Source organism: Emydura macquarii, unplaced genomic scaffold (genome assembly GCF_026122565.2).
Source record: "Emydura macquarii macquarii isolate MOO-44397 ecotype Brisbane River unplaced genomic scaffold, CSIRO-AGI_Emac_v2 contig_1451, whole genome shotgun sequence".
Classification (NCBI taxonomy): domain Eukaryota; kingdom Metazoa; phylum Chordata; order Testudines; family Chelidae; genus Emydura; species Emydura macquarii.
This window is the reverse complement of record NW_027131588.1, coordinates 25271786-25291309: the sequence shown is the minus strand read 5'-3', so window position 1 is coordinate 25291309 and position 19524 is coordinate 25271786. Positions and strand designations below refer to the sequence as shown.

Here is a 19524-nt window from a genome sequence, read left to right as displayed (position 1 = left end):
ACAGGCAGCAGAGAGAAAACGCATGAAATAACAAAAGGCGACTTACTGGAAGATGCACCAGGTTCAGATAAGTGAGGTCCATGAATGTATGCCTACTTCATAAGGATGTGAAAATGGCGAAGTCTACATGGGTCATTTGGGGCAGTAGAGGACATTATTATTAAGCCATTCTCAAACTGGGGGGAGGGGCAAGGGTTGGCTGACATTTTCCAGGTTTTTGTACAAATCTTAAGTTTTTAAATATGACATTCACAATCATGTAATTTTTCATTATTCAAGCTACACAACTATCCTGGGCATTAGAACAGTGCTGTACAAACTGAATATTGACCTTGTGTGTCGTCATTTTTTAAGCCCATGCCACTCAACAGCATAAAACAAAGAGACAGGCCCCTGCTTCCATGAGGCTATAGTCTAATTCAGATAGAATTATATTGCCTAACCAACGAATTATCAAATGAATGAGCCTTAATTTCTATTTCTTCCATTTATTACTTTGAAAGTACTAACCTCCCCAAGAGCGGGTGAAAACCTGGCTCCATTGAGGTCAATGACAATAGCCATATTGATTTCAAAGAGACCAGGTTTTATGTAGGATGTCTCTGGGACACTGTACAAAAATAAAACAACATTTAAGGGTGGGGGGAATTAAGCCCAGATGCAGCAAGCGCACAAGGAAGCAAGAGTGAAAGGAAAGGGGCCAAGATATAGGTGTACCCCATAAACCCTATACTTAGCTCTGGAGACAGCTCCAAGGGAGTCTGGCCAACATGGTAAGGAAGGCCTTAGATGAGACTCCAGAACCAAGAAGATTCCCCCACCCCAATCCAGACGGCACCTCAGGACAATGAGCCAAGACAACTGAAGCTATCCCAATTCTTTGGACAGAGAGGTGGAGAGCAGTCCCCAAGGCACATCTCAAGTCCGTTATGTGCATACTGGGAACATTTCTGTTACTGCCGGCTACACTACAATCTTCCAAAGGTCTTGCCAAGTGGGCACGAACCCCAGTGGCACTTAGTGAAATGGCCAACAAATAGCTACACTCCCTGAGCAGCTTTGACTACCCAGAGCTGCTGGGATGGCCCCTGAGGTTGTTTGAACTTGTGCCATGGCTAACCCTTGCTAGCCCTGGAATCCGGGAGCAAAGGTGAGACAGCTCCGTTGGACTCAAGGATCTCATCCATGGACATCAACAGAGTGTACGCAGCCTGCACACATACTGAATGAAAGCAATTATATTTCCGTGAGATTGTGTCTTGCTGCAATTTACACAGATGAACAAATAATATGGCTAAATAAACCAATAAGGGCTGTATTCGGCCCTTGGGTGGACTCGGGCATTGACCCCAAAGCAAGTATTAAACGAACAAGGCTGAATGTAGCTCTGACAGGATTAATGCTTCAGCTATGCTGATTCCCGACAGGCCAGCGACCATTAGGAATTATTAGCTGCGTAGCAATGGGGGTTCAAACCCCAGCTTCCACCGTGACCCAGCAGGAGGGAAATGACCCTGGCCTTTTCACTCATTAGCTTGCTGAGGAACAGCTCTGAACAGTGGCAGAGGCACAGGAACGATTCCCTGGGACATAGGGAGAAATGCTGGCACTGCCTGTTTTGTGCAGGGATGACGGTGAAGAGGTCACACCAGAAAGGAGGAAAGGGGAAGCTGGGGCTTCCGTTGAAAGAAAACGGCTAGTCTAGGCAGTTCAGCTCATGTCCCCAACCAGCTGCCAGTGGCTAGTGAAATGCTTGCTCGGTCTCACAGCAAGAAGACCTTCTGAGATGGCGGGAATCCTTTGGATCTGCTTCACACCATCTCAGTGCATGGTACCAGCTACATAGGAGCTGGAAGGTGCAATTGTCAGGTTGGCTAGACCTTCGAGAGGTGTTGACCTAGCAGTGTCTACACTGGGCTTAGTTTGACTTAACGATGCCCCTCAGTAGCGTGACTTCTTCACAGCCCTGAGTGCCATGGATAGGTCCATCTCCATTTTAGGTGTAGACCAGGCCTGAGTAACACTGCGATGAATGGCAGGAGAATTGGGGCTGCACTACAGAAAAGCCCAGTCAGTGGCGGGATTTGAGTCAATGTGATTTTGGCTTATCATCTCTCCGCTCAGACACATTGCTAAGCACCAATGGGCCCGGATTCCTTCAGCACCTTAGACATGAAGAGTTTCTTTCTATAGAGAAGGCCAGTCTTGATTAAGGTACAGCTTTCAATGGGACTTAAAACTCCCCACCCACTTAGATGTTTTGAACATTTTACCCTAACCCTAAATGTATCATTTGGGGCCCAAAATGGTGAAAAACCAAAGTGAGAGATACCAACACAGACATCGAACACGGACCTCTTCCTCTCAGCTGTGCTGATGTGGCCAAAACATTCTCTTCTAGCCAAAGCAACCGATCAGTGAGTAGCGTTTAAAGCTTATTGCATCAGGCGAGGCAGTGAAGGCAAAGAAATATATTTAGTTGGGTTCCTACAGCTAAGCAACAGCTATGTTACAGCAACATTGTACATCTCCCAAGAGCATTATGGGATACCTTGAAATAATTCTTCTGCAAGAGAAGAATAAATAATGGCTTTCATTAAAAATATCTTCTCCTGTATTGGGCATGTCAAGCCAGTTAATAGCGTTAATGGTCCAGACTCAGGAAAAGGAGGAGTCTGAAGATATTCCAAAGAAAAAGCATCCGCCTGGAGAGTCTTGTCTTCTGTTTTTTCCCCACAAGTTTTTTAGCCACAGACCCTGCAGGTTTCCCCCAAGTTTCACTGCCGCATGGTTAACGTCTGCCACGCCAGCGTCAACACCCAGATGAAGAGAGAGAGAACGGGCACCTGTGCCCGGCTGGTTTCTGCTTGGAGGTCACTGGATCGCCCGTGTCCCCGGGGCTGTGGCTCTACTGTAATGTAGCCATTAATGATGCGAATCCGGGGCGGCGGGTCAGTGGTACTGCAAGGCAAACAGAGAAGAATCTTGGTCAGCAAATTAGTCACAAGGGTCAATGATCACCACGAACCAAGAGTCAGCTCATCACAGCAAGGTCCATGCAATGTCCAGAGTCCAGCAATGCCCATAGGAGGGCCCGGGGCCAACTTGTGGAGTTGTCTGCAGATCTTGTGGGTTCCTGAAGGAGGCCGTGAGTCTGGCCTCGCGGCCCCATGGATCCACAAGGAAAAGGAACCCTTCACTCTCTCCACCCTGATCCGCTAGCCCACCAACAGCAGGATCCTTGACGACTTGTGCTGCTTATGGCAGGTCTCTGCACACCTGCCCCAGCCTTCCTCTCTGAGGAGGACAAGGTACAGAGCCAGATAATGTTCCTATCAGGAGAGCTGCCACAGGAGAGGGGAACGTCATGGACTGTGTCTCATCCCCATCTCACACCACGATTCCCAAAGGTCCCTCACCAGCTGAGCTTCAATAGAGGGACTTGGTGGGAGAGATTCCCTGGCAGATGGGGGTGTTCAGTGTGGTGGAGCTGTTACTCTGTCCCCAAGCTGGGAACTACCTGATTAGACTCCCCTTCCCCCACAGAAGGGACAGTCACTCCCAGGGGCGTAGGGAGGTATTTCCACCATTCCCGATCCCCTGCAGCCAGCCTTAGGAGATAAACAAACCTACCATTGCAGCAGAGGAGACTCTTCCAAGCAGTGCTCTTGCAACACACGCAGCACCCATTTATAGGATTGATGCATCTGCTTTCAACAGCTGAGCCTGAACCCGCCCAGGTTCTCCCCAGCCCTCCCCCAGTTTGTGTGTATGTTAGCATGAACCGAGCCGCTCTGCAGCCTCCGTATAAATGATGCTCCGTGTGAAAGGGCACCAGTGGCAGATGGAGAAAGCACATAGCTATACAGGAGACAGTAGGCGGGAGGGAAAGCCAGGCATCTAGTAGAAATGCTTCCCAAAGCAGAGGTCCACATGAAAAGCCGGTCGCAAACAAGAGTGTGAGTTGTGAGCACCGCTCTCTTTGGATAACAGGCTGGGGGAGCCAGATTTAACCAAGGCTATGGACAGCCATAGCCATGGCTCAAATCCTCGCCCAGTATTGGTAGGTGGAAACGAAGATAAATTCCAGCAAAATTAGAGCAAGCGCACCTGCCAATTTGTACCAGCATATTCATTTCACTTGCACCCGCGCTCTCCAGCTGCTCTGCGCTATTCCTGCTTTATTTTGGCCAAGTGCATTAAGCAAAAATGCTTGGGGAATTTGAAGGCAATTAGTATCCTTTTTAAAAACACTTACCACTCCACAGCCATACGGCCCCGCAAGAGGCTCCTGCAGTAACTGGACGGAAGCCAGCTGGCAGTACAACAAAGCAACAGGACTGACAGCAGATATGTACAGGAGCACAGACCATAGCAATTCAGCCGAGCTCGCTACAAGACTGTATGAAATCACTTGAGTTAGGCCTTTCACATTGATGTGCTCACAGGAGTTAAGTTATGAATGGCTGAGACCCAAGCATAACAAAGCTGACAGATTTACCTATCACTGGCCACTGACGGGGATGGATATGTATGAATAAGGGCTGTGACTTCAGATACGGACTGAGTATTTATGTCTGAGAGGCTTGGGTGAATGGCTGAATTTCATCAGTGACATCTTAAACAGCACCACTAGGTGGGGTAGTTAGCACAACAGAAGCATTCACAGGGGTGTGTGTGTGTGTGTTTGCTTCCTTGCCTCCTTTTTCTTTTTCTTTATACAAGGTAACAATGTCATGAACTGTCCATCACACAGAGATAAGGAGGATATCTGGGCTGTAAAGTTAGTGCTGCTGTGCGACACACTCAAACAGGGCAGAGATCCCTGCAATGGAAAGAATCGGCCATGACGAGCGGTGACGGCACTGCAGTTAAGTGATAATCATGCTGCATACTCACTGGCTTCCCACAGCTCTTCCTGAGTGGAAGGCACCGGGCAGACTGCCAGAAAGAAATAATCACCACTCTGCTTGTTCCCCCCACACAGAAGCTGTTTGCAGGCTCTTCTCTAGCCATTTATTCACTCTGCTTCTAGGGTCACTACTGAAATCAGACTTTGTTTCTGGTTCAAGTGATGAATTTCATGAGTGGAAAGAAAACTGCAGAGGAGCAAAAAAGAAATCTGGTCTCTGCCACTCGCCAGGTCCTAAAGGCACATACACCTGGGGTCAGGAGGGGTTTGCGGACAGTGGCCACCAACAGAACTTTATCAGCTTTGTGCTCCCTGGGGCTCCGAGTAGAGCCGTCCTGACGTGGAAATTCAGGAAACAGTCCTTACCCCCGTTTATGCTCAGCTGACACGTCCTCCCTTCTGACCTACCCCTCCTCCTAAAAATGACCCAGCTAAGACTCTGATCCTGCAAACACACGGGTAGGCTTTAGGCACATGCATAGTCCCACTGACTTCAATGGGAATAATCACACAGGTAAAGTTAAACGTGTGTGAGCGTTGAAGGATCAGGGCCTAACCTGGTAAAGGCTCTCGGTTATCTTTTAGAATGGTCTGCCAGAGGTCGAGCTAATACCAAGTATAGCAATAACAACCACCTCCCACTATAACTAACATCAACTTTATTAACTGAAGTAAACTAAAATTATATCAACCTCTACAACCATATTTAATAAATACTATGATGATCATCTCTGCATTTAAACTCAAACAAGAACAGCCGCTGCATCTTTCTTCCCACCTGTCCACGTAATATATCATTCAGAGTGATGGAAAAGCAATGATATGTTGATGTAACGTATCACAGTGGTACAGGTACTCTGAAGTATTCACTACCTTGCGGCTGATGAAAAATAATGATTCAGGGAGTCCAACTGAATTGAATTGAGAAATTTGTTTAAAATTTGTACCTTTGGTAGTCATTTAAACTGCGCAACTTGGGAGTGAAATGCTACCACTCTGAATGAGCAGATTTCACAGATGTAGATGCTGGCACAAGGTGATGGAGAATCAGGCCTGTATTTTATCAGATGGAAAGGAAATATGGTAAACCTATAGATGCACATTCTGCAGGGGGTTAGCGGCAGAAGGAAGGTGCTTGAGGAATGACACACAGTTCAAAAGGCTGCTATGGTTCTTGTGGTTACATCTGTCCTAGGCAAGTCAGCTCTCTTGGTTGGGAAAAACCACCTTAGGCCTTGTCTACACTACACAGTTTCCTCAACAAAACAGTGGAGGTGTACACCCTACAAGGCTCCTCCCGCTGATTTAACTCGCCGGCTTTGCCAACAAACTAAAACCACTTTGAGGAGAGGCATAGAGCTTTTGAGGACAAAGTTAAATGGCTGTGGACACCGCGCTTTGTTATGTCCCACAATGCCCATCCTGCCCGCTCTGGTCTGCAGTTTGAACTCTGCTGCCTTGCAGCCAAGTACACAGGCATCCGCCCCTCCCCCTTTAAAGGCCTGGGAATTTTTGGAATGACACTTAGGCTACGTCTACACTACAGAGTTAAGTCGACAAAAGTTACGCAGGAGAGTTCTGTCAGCGGGAGGAGCACTGTCGTGTGTTTACCTCCATGGTTTTGTCCACAAAAGCTGACTTATGTTGATAAAACTCTGTCGTGTAGACAAGGCCTTAGTCTCCTCTCCCCCAACCCCTACCTTATCTTTGATATTAAACCAATTTTGCAGACAGAACCAATTGCATCCTTAATGGTGTGTTAGGGCACCTAGAGTCTTGGATAGTGTCTTTCTATTATTATTGATATCTACATGCATAAATCAGAATTGCAGGAGATAAGAGGCTGAATTCTGCTCTTTGGATTTGCACCAGAGGAAGTGAACAGAGTTTAAAACACAGAGTTGGTGGTATGTTACTCAGCCTCAATAAACAGCCAATCTCAATGTAGCAGAGCGCCCTCCCTCCCTAGCCGGTTGTTACCTTTCCTCAATGCGAACCCAGAGGTCGTTAAACTGGCGGAGCCTTTGCTTCTTCTGTTGCTTCTTCTTCTTTTTTTTGTATTTTCTGTCCACTTTCTCCAGCAGGTCGATGCTCTCAGGCAGCAGCAGGTGAGGAAGAAGCTCTTCTTCCTCTTTTTGAGGATGTGCAGGGCGGTGCAGCTCCTGGGCGATCACATAGGGGGTGTATGCTGGTGATGACGACGAGAAGGTTTTTTGATTCTTCCCACTGGGAAAAGAAAACCAGAATGTTTGGAACGCCCTTGAATGGGGTCTCGGTACAGCCCCATGGTATCTGAGATGTCATGCAGCTTTCTGATCCCCTACATCAGCAAGTATTTTCCCCTGGAAATTCTGCTGGTTTAGATCTTATCATTTACCCACCCCCCATTTTCCCCCCAAGTCACACCTCTGTTCAAGCGGAGTCTCTTCAGTTCAAAGGGCCTCACGAAAGATTGTCTCAAACCACGCAATGCACAGGCTGAGCCCAGGAGGAAACAATCATTCAAGAACAACATCATATACTTGGCTGACTACATTACCAAAACACTGCTGCTGAGAGACGCGGAGTGCCTGTTGAAGTCAGACTGGAAGACACTCACCATTTTTTAGAATCCGGCCAAAAAAGAATAGATTTTAAAGCCAGAAGGGACGTTGATGTTCATCTAGTCTGAGCTCCTCCATAGCACAGATCAGAGAGTTTCACTCTGTTATTCTGCATCTGGCCCAGCTTGAAGTGGAACTAGACCATATCTGTTAGAAAGGCAGCCAGTCTTGGGGCAGGTCTACACTTAACATGCTGCATGGGTACTGCTGTAGCACTAGGGGAAGATGCTCCTCTCTCTCCCGTCGGCATAGTTAATCTACCTCCCAAGAGCTGGTAGCTATGTCGACCGCACAAGCTCTCCAGTCAGCATAGCACTGTCTACACAGGAAGTTAGGTCGGTAAAACTACGTCGCTCAAGGGGTGGATTTTTCACACTCTCAAGCAATATAGTTATACCAATACAGGCCTGCAGTGTAGATCTGGCCAAGGTTTAAAGACTCCAAAGGATGGAGCATTTACCATATCCCTTGATAAGCTGTTCCACTGGTGAATTACCAGTTATCACTGTTACACATCTGCAAATTTAAACCAGCAACCTAGCAATGAAAGGCTCTATATGTCATTAGCAATCCCTGCAGCCATGTAGGCCTTCACAGATGGGACAAATCGAAGCAGAGAATGCATTTGAGATGGTCTATAATGGGACTTTTAACTGAGATTTTGATACAGCTTCTGATAGGATCTTTGTTATAGTGTTAATTCACCTTAATGGAGGTGCTGCACTTTCCACTGGGGCATGTAAACACAAATTCTGAAGTACACAGTTAGGAACGATGGTCCAGTGGTTCGGGCACTATCTTGAGAGCTAGGAGACCAGAGTGCAATTCCCTGCTCTTCCACAGACTTCCTGTGTGACCTTGGGCAAGTCACTTAGTGTCTCTTTGCTCAGTTCCCCATCTGTGAAAAGGGGTAACAGTCCTGCCCTACCCCGCAGGGGTGTGATGATGGTAAACGCACAGAAGCCTGTGAGATGTTCAGATACTATAGTAATAGGGTGTGTGTCAGGTCAGCTTGGTGGCAGCAGATCCCACTGATTCACCCAGAAGTAAAGCACACTGGAGAACAATCCCAGCTACACATACAAAAGGATGGGGTCTAAGTTAGCTGTTACTGACTGCTGACAGGGGATGGCTCACTCACTAGTTGTTCTGTTCTGGTCATTCCTTCTGAAACAGCTGGCACTGGTCACTGTCAGAAGACAGGAAGTTGGGCTAGATGGATCTTTGGTCTGACCCAGGATGGGCCTTCTTACGTTCTTAAATATAAAAGGGAAAGAGTGAGCAAAAAAATGTTCTTTTCATCAGCTGGCCATGCTCTGGGAGAACAGTGAGTGTTTCCCTTCTGCTGCACCGGCAGTCAGGCTCCCAAGAGAGGAGATGGGCTGGTTTCAGTGAGAGTTTGGAGTTTCCAGACTAGTCCGGTCACTGAACCTGAACTCTGTAATGGAATTTAAAGCACGTTCCAAGCAAACAGATCAAAGGCGAGAGGACGTGGAATGGAATGCGAGTCCATCTTGGAAGGGAAGAACGAAATTAGGAGTCAATTTGCAATTGTTTCCCAAAGAAAACTGAGAATTGGACACTGAGCCATGACAACTGAGAGGACAGAGGGAGTGGCAATAAACGGGAATGTTCCCCTGGAGGGGAAGGCATTCTGAAGAATGACCATATGGCAAGATCTCTGACAGAGACATTTAACGCAGGGCTGGGTTTGGAGTGCAAATAGAATCTGAGCGATTCTTCCCTTTTCAAACATCACGGTGCCCTGGCTCCCTCCACTCTCTTGTCTCAGCTTCTTGCAGCAGTACCTCTGTGGCGCTCTGGGCATGGTACAACTTTGCTGAGCGCCTCCACATTTAATTCCCTCTGAAAGACCCACGCCTGCTGTGTGCCTACCGCAACCTGAGTCGACCTGTGCAAAACCCCCGTTAATAGTTCTCCTTCTCCCAACCTGTCACCCCATCTGTCCTGAAACTGTGAACAAGGACAGCCCCTTTGTGAGGGTTTAGAAAGCACCTCGCATATCGTGGGCACTGCCATAAACACTGATCAGAGTGCGATTTAGGAAGCCGGTCCTTTGGTGAGTGTAGGAAATAGCTCAGGGCAGCTGTTTTACGCTCGGTGCACACACCCAGTTACGAAAGGTGCCGATCTCGGGTCATCTGATGCTTTCTGCCGTGAATCAGTAGGAGAGCCTTTGAATGGCAGCAGGTCCCAGACACAGAGGGACCCAGGGATAGTCAGAGGCACAGAGACAGGGTGCCTCCCTCTGGCCTGCAGCCAGGTTGCCCTGGCAGAACACCTGCAGACTCTCCTGGAGCACAGCAGCCACAGAGGGGAGCAAGAGGCTCTCTCATCATGGCTGTGATTGTAGGATGAACATTTCATTAAATACATGTTCAGCCTAAAATCAGGAATAACTTTTAAAAGCCCAAAATAGAGGCACCGGGAGCTTAATTAAATTCCGGGCACGATGTAGAATTGTCCTCGGTGCTCTCTGCTGTGGGGCTGATGCACAGTCTCTCTGGAGCCCTGCCTCACCCTCCGGGCTTCAGCTCCTGCCCTCCCAGCACCCTAGTCCCTATCTAGTGCCCCTCTCAAAGAGCAGAAACACTTGCTGCAGCTGGCTATGTCGGTTCCTCCCGCTGCTGTGAGCTCAACTCACTAGGTCTCCTGTTTGCCCCCTCCTGGCCTCCATCCAAAGGGAACGCGCATACGCAGGGAGACAGGGAGAGTGCGCACACGAGTCAGGGCTTTGGTCCCTATATGTTCCCTTTGCACAACGACGGTGGCTCAAAGGGGACTTCAGGTTGTCCTAAGAGGAAAGCTGAGGATTCGCTGCCATCACACAAGTGCAGATCTATTTATCCTCTCACCTCGCTGCTTTTCCTCAAATGACAACCCTTCACTCATTCGGCTCTGTTCCCTATCGTGCAGACTGGCTTCCTTTCTGTTCTGCTGTTAAGGGTCACTTTAGCCATTTGCTGTCCTTCCCCTCGTCTCTTATGTTCATCGTCTCATTTTAAAATCATGTTTCAAGTGACTTTAGGGCCAATGAACAGTTTCGGACTGAGATGCCTAGATACTGATGGGACAAGTACAGCACAGACAGTGGCTGGGCAAGCTTCCCCATAAGTCTCCCCTGACCTAGAGGAATAGTACATAAGGCTGAAAGGGTATTTCACTCCCTATGTTCATTCAGGGCGTGGCTTTTATAGTGAGACTGCATCCTATGACATTGGGCATGGGAATGTGCTTACATGTCCACTGGGGCTGGGCTGAGATCATATGTTATAGATTGCCATCATACGTGAATGACTTTTGACCATTTACCAACCTACAGGCCTGTTAGTTTGACCTCAATTGTATGCAAGGTCTTGGAACAAATTTTGAAAGAGAAAGTAGTTAAGGATATAGAGATTAACGGTAATTGGGATTAAATACAACATGGTTTTACAAAAGGTAGATCATGCCAGACCAACCTAAAATAACAGATTATTTAGACAAAGGAAATGCAGTAGATTTAATCTACCTGGATTTCAGTAAGGCATTTGATACAGTTCCACATGGGCAGTTATTAGTTAAATTGGAGAAGTTGGGGATTAATATGAGAATCGAAAGGTGGATAAGGAACTGGTTAAAGGGGCGACGACAACAGGTCATACTGAAAGGTGAACTGTCAGGCTGGAGGGAGGTTACTAGTGGAGTTCCTCAGAGATTGGTCTTGGGACCAATCTTATTTAACATTTTTATTACTGATCTTGGCACAAAAAGTGGGAGTGTGCAAATTAAATTTGTGAATGACACAAAGTTGGGAGGTCTGGCCAATATTGAGGAGGACCAGAATATCACACAAGAAGATCTGGACAACTTTGAAAACTGGAGTAATAGAAATGGGATGAAATGTAATAGTGGAAAGTGCAAGGTCATGCATTTAGGGACTAACAACAATAATTTTTGCTGTAAGATGGGGAAGTATCAGTTGGAGGGGACGGAGGAGGAGAAAGACTTGGATGTATTGGTTGATCACAGGATGACTATGAACTGCCAATGTGATGTGGCTGTGAAAAAGGCTAATGCAATCTAGGATGCATCAGGTGAGGTATTTCCAGTAGAGACTGGGAGGTGTTAGTACCATTATACAAGGAGCTGGTCAGACCTCATCTGGAATACTGTGTGCAGTTCTGGTCTCCCATGTTTAAGAAAGATGAATTCAAACTGGAGCAGTTGCAGAGAAGGGCTACTGGGATGATCCGCAGAATGGAAAACCTGCCTTATGAAAGGAGACTCAAAGAGCTTGTCTTGTTTAGCCTAACCAAAAGAAGGCTGAGGGGAGATATGATTGCTCTGTATAAATACATCAGAGGGAAAAATACCAGGGAGTTATTTAAGTTCAGCGCCAATGTGGATACTGGAATAAAGGGATATAAACTGGCCATCAAGAAGTTTAGGATTGAAATTAGGCAAAGGTTTCAAACGATCAGAGGAGTGAAGTTCTGGCATAGCCTTCCATGGGGAATAGTGGGGGCAAAAAACCTAGCTGGCTTGAAGATGGAGCTTGGTAATTTTATGGAGGGGACATTATGATGAGGCAGCCTACAATGGCATGTGGCCGATCTGCGACTGCTAGCAGCAAATATCCCCAACGGCCGGTGATGGACACGAGCTGGGCAGGGCTCTGAGTTACTGCAGAGAATTCTTTCCCAGGTGTCTGGCTGGTGGGTCTTGCGCACATGCTCAGGGTCTAACCGATCACCATATTTGGGGTTGGAAAGGTATTTTTCCCTTGGGTCAGATTGTCAAAGACCCTGGGGGTTTTTCATCTTCCTCTGCAGTGTGTGGCATGGGTCACTGGTTGAAACTTGTGTAAATGGTGAATTCTCTGAAACTTGAAGTCTTCAAATCATGATTTGAGGATTTCAGTAACTCAGCCAGAGGTTATGGGTCCATTACAGGAATGGGTGGGTGAGGTGCTGTGGCCTGCCATGGGCAGGAAATCATGATGGTTCCTTTTGACCTTAAAGTCTGAGAGTCTAAGCAGGTTCAAGCCAGCGACTAAGAGGTGAAAGCTTCTGTATCTCATTACCAGCTCTTTAAGATATCCTATCATGAGCCTCAAAATCATCCTTAGAGGGGTTTTCCTTTGTGTTTTTTTTAAGCAGTTCTACACTCATTTCCCATCTTAACCCTGCTTTCAAACGAACCCAGATGACTATTCCCAACATTTTAACAAAGCAATTTATCTACATTTTTTTCTCTGAATAAAGAATTCGTCTGTCTCCCTGATCACCTTCTCCATTCAGCAGGTTTCAGCCACAGCCCCTACAAGCGCTTCATTCCCAGCTGTCACACTGAACACAATAAAAAGCTGCAAGTTCTGATTTTAGGGGGTAGTTTTCAACGGCACAAATGGCCGTTAATTAGGCACTGAACTTTCCCTGACAGTCAGTGGGAACTAGGGGCCTGTGTCTTTGACACCCACCCCTACCTCCTTTGGTGTATAAAATACTATGTGTGAAATCCTGGCCCCATTGAAGGCAAGGGGAATTTTGCCATTGATTTCAGTGTGGCCAAGATTTCGCTCCGTGACTTTTCTTTAGGCTTTGTTTTTATTCGCATCTCGAGGACATGTTAAGTGGGATTTAGGAAGGCATGAGCGCTCTTTCTCTGGAGCGTAAGGAGTTGCTACGGTAGTTGTAAAGAATGATTGGTCTAAAGGCTTTCTTCAGACAGACACCTCATTTACCCAGGCTTTTTATCCTCCTGTGCAACATTTTTAAACCACGTATTTTTTCTTTGAAGAAAAAAAAAAGTAATTCAAGTGTTAGATGATGATTGGCTATTATGGATGAGCCTAGAGGGCTTGCCTACACAGGGAAGTACCCAGTGGTGCTCAGATACTACAGCAATGAGTGCAGTACAAGAAGCTAGAGAGAACAGAATAGAACACTGCTGTGTCTGGCTGAACCCGTGCTGAGCAAGCGTAGACCATGACAAAGCATGCTCAGCACCACGTGAGAAGCCTGGGTTAAAATGTAGACTGACAAGGAGCTTACACCCCATGTGGTAACAGTCAAAACCAGTGAAAGGATTCAAGGAGGAAGGTGATGTGGTCAGTGCAAGAGGAAAAGGCGGTGGCTCCATTATTATTAGCTCTATTACTGTCATGCCTAGTTCCAGCCATGGACCAGGACCCTGTTACGCTGGGTGCTGTAGAAAGAAGCAACCAAAAGATGGTCCCAGCTCCAAAGAGCCCCTTTAGTCGAGGTGTTTGAGAAAGAGGTCTGGTAAGTGTGGTGCTCAGAGAAGGAACTAGTACAATAACCAAGAAAAAGGTCTGTGGTGGGGGGAGGAGATTTAAAGAGAAATATTACAGTAATCAAGGTGAAAGATGACCGAGTTGTGGACAAAGGCTCTAGCAGTGAGAATACAAGGTAAAGGGCTTATTTTAGATACTAGGCCAGAACACGGGATTTAGTGAGCAGCTCTATGTGGAGCAGGGGAGAGAGAGGAATAGAAGATGGCGCCAAAGTGGCAAGCCAAGCAGCAAAAGTACTGACATGATCCATGATGACAGAGAAAGGGGCAGAGCAGGGAGATCAGAGGTGCAGTTGTAGAAATTCTGAGTCCGAGACGGTGGTAGGAAGTCCAGGAGAAGATGGCGGAGACAGTGGGAGATGCAAGGCTAGACTGAGGGGGAGATGTAGCAGTTCTCTGGTAATTGGAACCATGGGAGACTACCTAGAGAGAGAGCACAGAGGGAGACCAAGGCGAGCTGTGGAGAAAACCTTGAAGGATATCCATAGGCAGGAGGGAAGGCGGGATGAGGAGCCACCAGTGGGGATGAAGAAAGAATGTTCAGCAGGAGACTCAGAATAGCCAGGTGCCCTAGCCAAAAAGGAAGGAAAACATGGAGGAGAAGAGAGCGATCAATGGTATCGGAGGCAGCAGACAGCTTGGGAACAAGAATAGAGCTTAGCACAAAGCGGGTCAGGGAGGATGCTGGTGAGGCCAGCGCCAGAGTGGAGAGGCTGGAAGTCAGACTGGAAAGGACAAGGAGAGCACTGCAGAAGGCATCAAGGCAGAGAAAACAGAAAGCAGACGCAAGTGCTTTAGAGAGTGTACGGGGATGTGGCGGTAGGTGAGACTGCACTTGTGTACAAGGGGAAAAGAGACAAAGGGCGAGCTTGGTTAAATACACAAGAGAGGGAAGGAATGGGAGACGGGTCCCAGGAGAAGAGGCAATGGGGGAAGATGTGCCAAGCTGGGGCGGGGATGCGGAAGAAGGGACTATAACACAAAGGAAAACCAGCAGCCCTGCACTTTTGTGCAGCACTACAAGAAGCCGGCTTGTCCACCCAAACATGTCAGGTTTAACTCGCCATCGTAACTACCTGCTAACTCCAGGCTTGAAAAGCTATAGGAAAACATGTCCAAGTCAATGCTAAAAAGCAACTTGGCAAGTGTCATGCAAACCGCATTTCCAGATTAGCTCAGAGAAGATAAACCGAACAAAGGAATTCTACTGGGAAATAGTGAAGAAGAGCAGTCTGTGTGTAATGATGTCTAGCTATTTCCACAGTATCTCTATGATCATCTACCGCTTATCAACGCTGATAAAAATGTGCATATATTACTTGTTGATGGGCTGTCCAGCAGGAGTGTGTTCTACCTCATACCCTTCTCGCCTCAAAACGTCAATCACGGTGTGGTTGCCCATGAAATGACCTGCAGTTAAGAAAAAAATAATCAGAAACTTGGGAGCAAAGCAAACAAAAATAGCAATAACCGTCCTCACCCCGCCACAAGAAAAAAGCTCCTCGATATTCCACCATAGCAGCACTTCCAGGAGCACAAGATCTGTCAGAACAAGAGATTTTCATTTCTCTTCTATGAGGTCTTGAAAAAGTACATAATTCATGTAACTATTGGCGAAGTGTCAATACTGGCGATCTGGCCTGTGCCCGAACGTTCTCGCTGGGTCACTCTGAAGTTCCACGGTGCTAATCACATTAGCACAGCGAACCACGACTAGGTCACTTTGGTAAACAAATGATTCTGTCCTCCTTACATTTCTCCTGTAGATTCAGTTGGATAAAGTATCCTTCACTTCCTAGCCTGAACTGTTCTGAAGTGTTCCTGCACCTTGTTAAACAGCTACTGCCTTCTGACCTCATAACGGATGAAGTCATTCAGACATATAAAAGTTACCCTGCTTTCCATCTGGAGCAACAGCATTTACTTCAATGCACACAACCAAAGTCAGAATCAGGCCCACAACTGGGAAATCATCCAAAGATTCCAAAGTGCTGTACAGACAGAAAGGCCCTAAATATGGTGGCAATCATTGTCACTGACCTTTTGCTATCATTATTAAATGAAGAGTCATTCAACTGTGGTTAATTAAAAATAGCTCTGGACGAAGGTCAGACACTGCACTAGCCCAGCTAAAATTCAATCTCTCACTTCCCCCAAAATAAGCAATTACAGACATATATTTACCTCTAACTTCAGTAAAATCCACTAAACTTTGCAGAGAATTTAGCTGGCTTTGACATAATTCTGTCAATGATTTATAAATCCATTCCATTGTCAGCCAGATGAGCATGCGGCTTTGCCTGTGTGCTGACATCATAATGAATTAATTATGACAGTCTATTATAATAAAATCTGACCAGAATGTAATAAGAAAACCCTAAAGGACTTTTCTCCCTGCATACAGACTGATTGTCATTTCAGGTTTGTTTTGATACCTCATCAGACAGAGATTCTGGGAAGTAGACTGAGACACAGGAAGTGCAGCACAGACTTTCTATCCTGTTCTATCATTTACCAACCTGCTATTAAATACAATTAGAATAAAACCATAATTTGGAGAGAGCTCTCTTCCTCCTGCAGAAGCACTTGGTGTTAAAATTGTTACAAGCAGTTAGAAAAGTGTCTGTCAGTCAAAAACACCCTTCTAAATGCACAAGGATAAAGCCAACCAAGAGGGTCAGAGTAAAAATTACATGTGGAAAAAAAAGGGTTTATGGTGTATTTCCCAAAATGGGTATGGGTACTGAACTAGATGTCAAGGAGCACCACAGCCCAGGCTCACTAGAGTAGATTACCTCCCAGCTCAAGAGAATGGTGATGTCTGTAAAGGGTGATGTGGTCTGAGCTCAGATACTCAACAGTCTGAGGTCTGAAGAGATGTCACCAAAAGGACTTTAAAAAATCAAACTGCCAGCTCAGTTGGCATTTGCTGGCAAGGTGGGCCTAACTAATGAGTGAACAAATACAAAGATGTGTTCTGACCAAGTTGCAAGCTGCCCTGCCGCAGCCCTGCTAGCTAGTCCTAGTCCTAGGATCGTTACAGCATGAGTTGCTGTTGGAAGGTCACAACCTGAGCAAAGTGTTCATCTGACATAAAACAAGACTCCGTATTTGTGGTGTGTTATGTCGGACACACGACTTCCCACCGAAACGGAGAGCGCAAAAGCCATACCAAGGTTCTTAACTTTTATTTCATTATCAGCAATCTATATTTTCAAAACAGTAGCACTAACTGTAGGGGTTAAAAAGCTCCGGTTCAATAATGAGCTGTATTTCCTGTCTCACACTGTCAAAATGGCTACTCCCTGTCTGTTTTTTAATTAGTCTTTTTTCCTAACAGTGATTTAGGTTTGTTGGCACTGCCATAAAGAAAAAGGAACCCCGATGCACATATTATGGAACCCTCCAACGGTCAGGCAGCTGTGGAAAGAGTTGGACATGAGTGAAAATAAGGCTTGGCAACAACCAATCCTTATCTGAAAATTATATCATAGAATCATAGGACTGGAAGGGACCTCGAGAGGTCATCTAGTCCAGTCCCCTGCACTTATGGCAGGACTAAGCATTATCTAGACCATCCCTGACAGGTGTTTGTCTATCCCGCTCTTAAAAATCTCCAGTGACGGAGATTCCACAACCTTCTTAGGCAATTTATGCCAGTGCTTAACTACCCTGACTATTAGGAAGTTTTTCCTAACGTCCAACCTCAACCGCCCTTCCTGCAGTTTAAGCTCATTGCTTCTTATCCTATTTGCAGAGGTTAAAGAGAACAATTTTTCTCCCTCCTCCTTGTAACAACTTTTTATGTACTTGAAATCTGTTATCATGTCCCCTCTCAGTCTTCTCTTCTCCAGACTAAGCAAACCTAATTTTTTCAATCTTCCCTCACAGGTCATGTTTTCTAAACCTTTAATTATTTTTGTTGCTCTTCTCTGGACTTTCTCCAATTTGTCCACATCTTTGCTGAAATGTGGCACCCAGAACTGGACACAATACACCAGTTGAGGCCTAATCACTGTGGAATGGAGCGAAAGAATTACTTCTCGTGCTTGCTTACAACACCCCTGCTAATACATCCGAGAATGATGTGTGCTTTTTTTGCAATAGTGTTACATTTTTACTCATATTTAGCCTGTGATCCACTATGATCCCCAGATCCTCTTCCACAGTACTCCTTCCTGGGCAGTCGATTCCCATTTTGTATGTATGTACCTACTACGTAGTAGGTTACATACGTACTATGCTGGGATTCAGTCCACCATAAAGACTTTTGATTTCCAAGCATGTGATTTTACAAAAATGGAGGAGTAGGTTTATGCCCAGGCTTATTCAGACCTGTCTGAGTTAGCAGATAAAGAAAGATCAGCTTATCCACATAGAGGGCAATTGTGTGAATTCGAAGAAATCTGTTACATGATAAGTTTCATGATATTTCTGGATAAAGAATGCTAAGATAGCTCAAATAATGCCAGACTTCCATTCAAACTGGCCCCCTCTGCTTTTTCCCTCCCTTATCCCACCCTCCAACCCAGTCCCCTCTTTCCCTCTTTTGCCTATTTGTGTACGTCTTTCTGGTATTGTTACCCTCACCCTAACATGTTAGGTCTGTGTAATACTGTCTGATTTTGTATTGTCTGGTCTAGCACCTTTGACAAGTTGTAAAGTTGCATAATTGCATACTGTTATTGGATAGCCGGTGAAATACGCAGTGCTAGGCAACAGACACAAGCTGTAAGTCATTTTCCTTTTTGTATTTTTAATTGTTTGTTTGTGACAATTACAAAAAATAATAATAGTGATTTAGGCTGCCATTCAGGAAAGCACGTGCTTAAGTACCACCGAAGCCAAGCACACTGCTTAAGTGATTTCCTGAATCGGGTCCCTTTTCTTCTTTGTAATTTGATGGAGTGATAAGAACATTTTTTACATTGCATTGCAGTTTTCCTTTAAGAAGATGTCAAAGGACCTGACCCAAAGTGCACTGAAGTCACTGGGAGTCTGCCTGGACATCAGTGAGCAAATGGACCAGGCACTAACATCAGAGAGAAATCGCATGCTAACAAATCTTGGCAAAAGAAAAATAGAACAAAAAATATATATGTGAAAACATAGCTATGCTCACAAACCCGCACAGACATGTGATGTGCCCGGCATGTCACAATAGTTACCACAACCAGAAATCACCAGCACCGGCACCCAGCTGTACATGTAACATGCACATGGAATGTTGTCATACTGTTTATTGAGGCAACAATAAAGTCCAAAAGCACGTTAGACACACTTCACTACGAAGAGAAAAGAAGGTCTGTGCCCCGAGGAGCTCTCAAGTTCATTCTAGATGTGCCGTCGTGTACAAAAGCAGCAAACAATAGAAAGGAAGAAGGGAGGAGAGTGAGGTGGGCCACAGCCACAGGAGCTCATGGATATTCCGGATAGCGAGCCTGTCCCCGTTTTAGAGGTGGGTGAAGTTGCCATTAGTTAATACTTCGTTTCTGTTCTGGGGATATATACAGTCCAGGTCCCCTCCAGAGTAAGAGCCCTGGTTATATATAACAGACCCATCTACTCACAAAGCAACTAACCAACAACAAGAGATGGAATTCCCCCTCCCGAGGTCCTGCTGGATGAGAGAAGGACTCCACAGAAGCGTGACAGTGAGCAGACCTCTTTCACCTGGTTTCTATTTTGGCC

At 46.0% G+C, this 19524-nt stretch overlaps 1 protein-coding gene across 5 annotated transcripts in view; it reads right to left on the bottom strand.

Annotated features, from left to right (window-relative positions):
• Positions 1-2455: 2455 nt before the first annotated feature.
• TRABD2A (TraB domain containing 2A) overlaps positions 2456-19524 on the bottom strand; it is a 95030-nt gene continuing 77961 nt past the window's right edge. For 4 of the 5 annotated variants that reach the window (XM_067553412.1, XM_067553413.1, XM_067553415.1 and 1 more), the window contains 3 exons: positions 15153-15243; positions 6893-7138; positions 2456-2961 (listed from right to left, as the gene is read on the bottom strand). In XM_067553412.1, the coding sequence (XP_067409513.1) occupies positions 2778-2961; positions 6893-7138; positions 15153-15243 (521 nt within the window). In that variant the 3' untranslated portion in view covers positions 2456-2777. Of the gene's footprint in view, positions 2962-5410; positions 5966-6892; positions 7139-15152; positions 15244-19524 lie in introns of those variants that run through there. The other variant, XM_067553414.1, reaches the window with a different exon arrangement.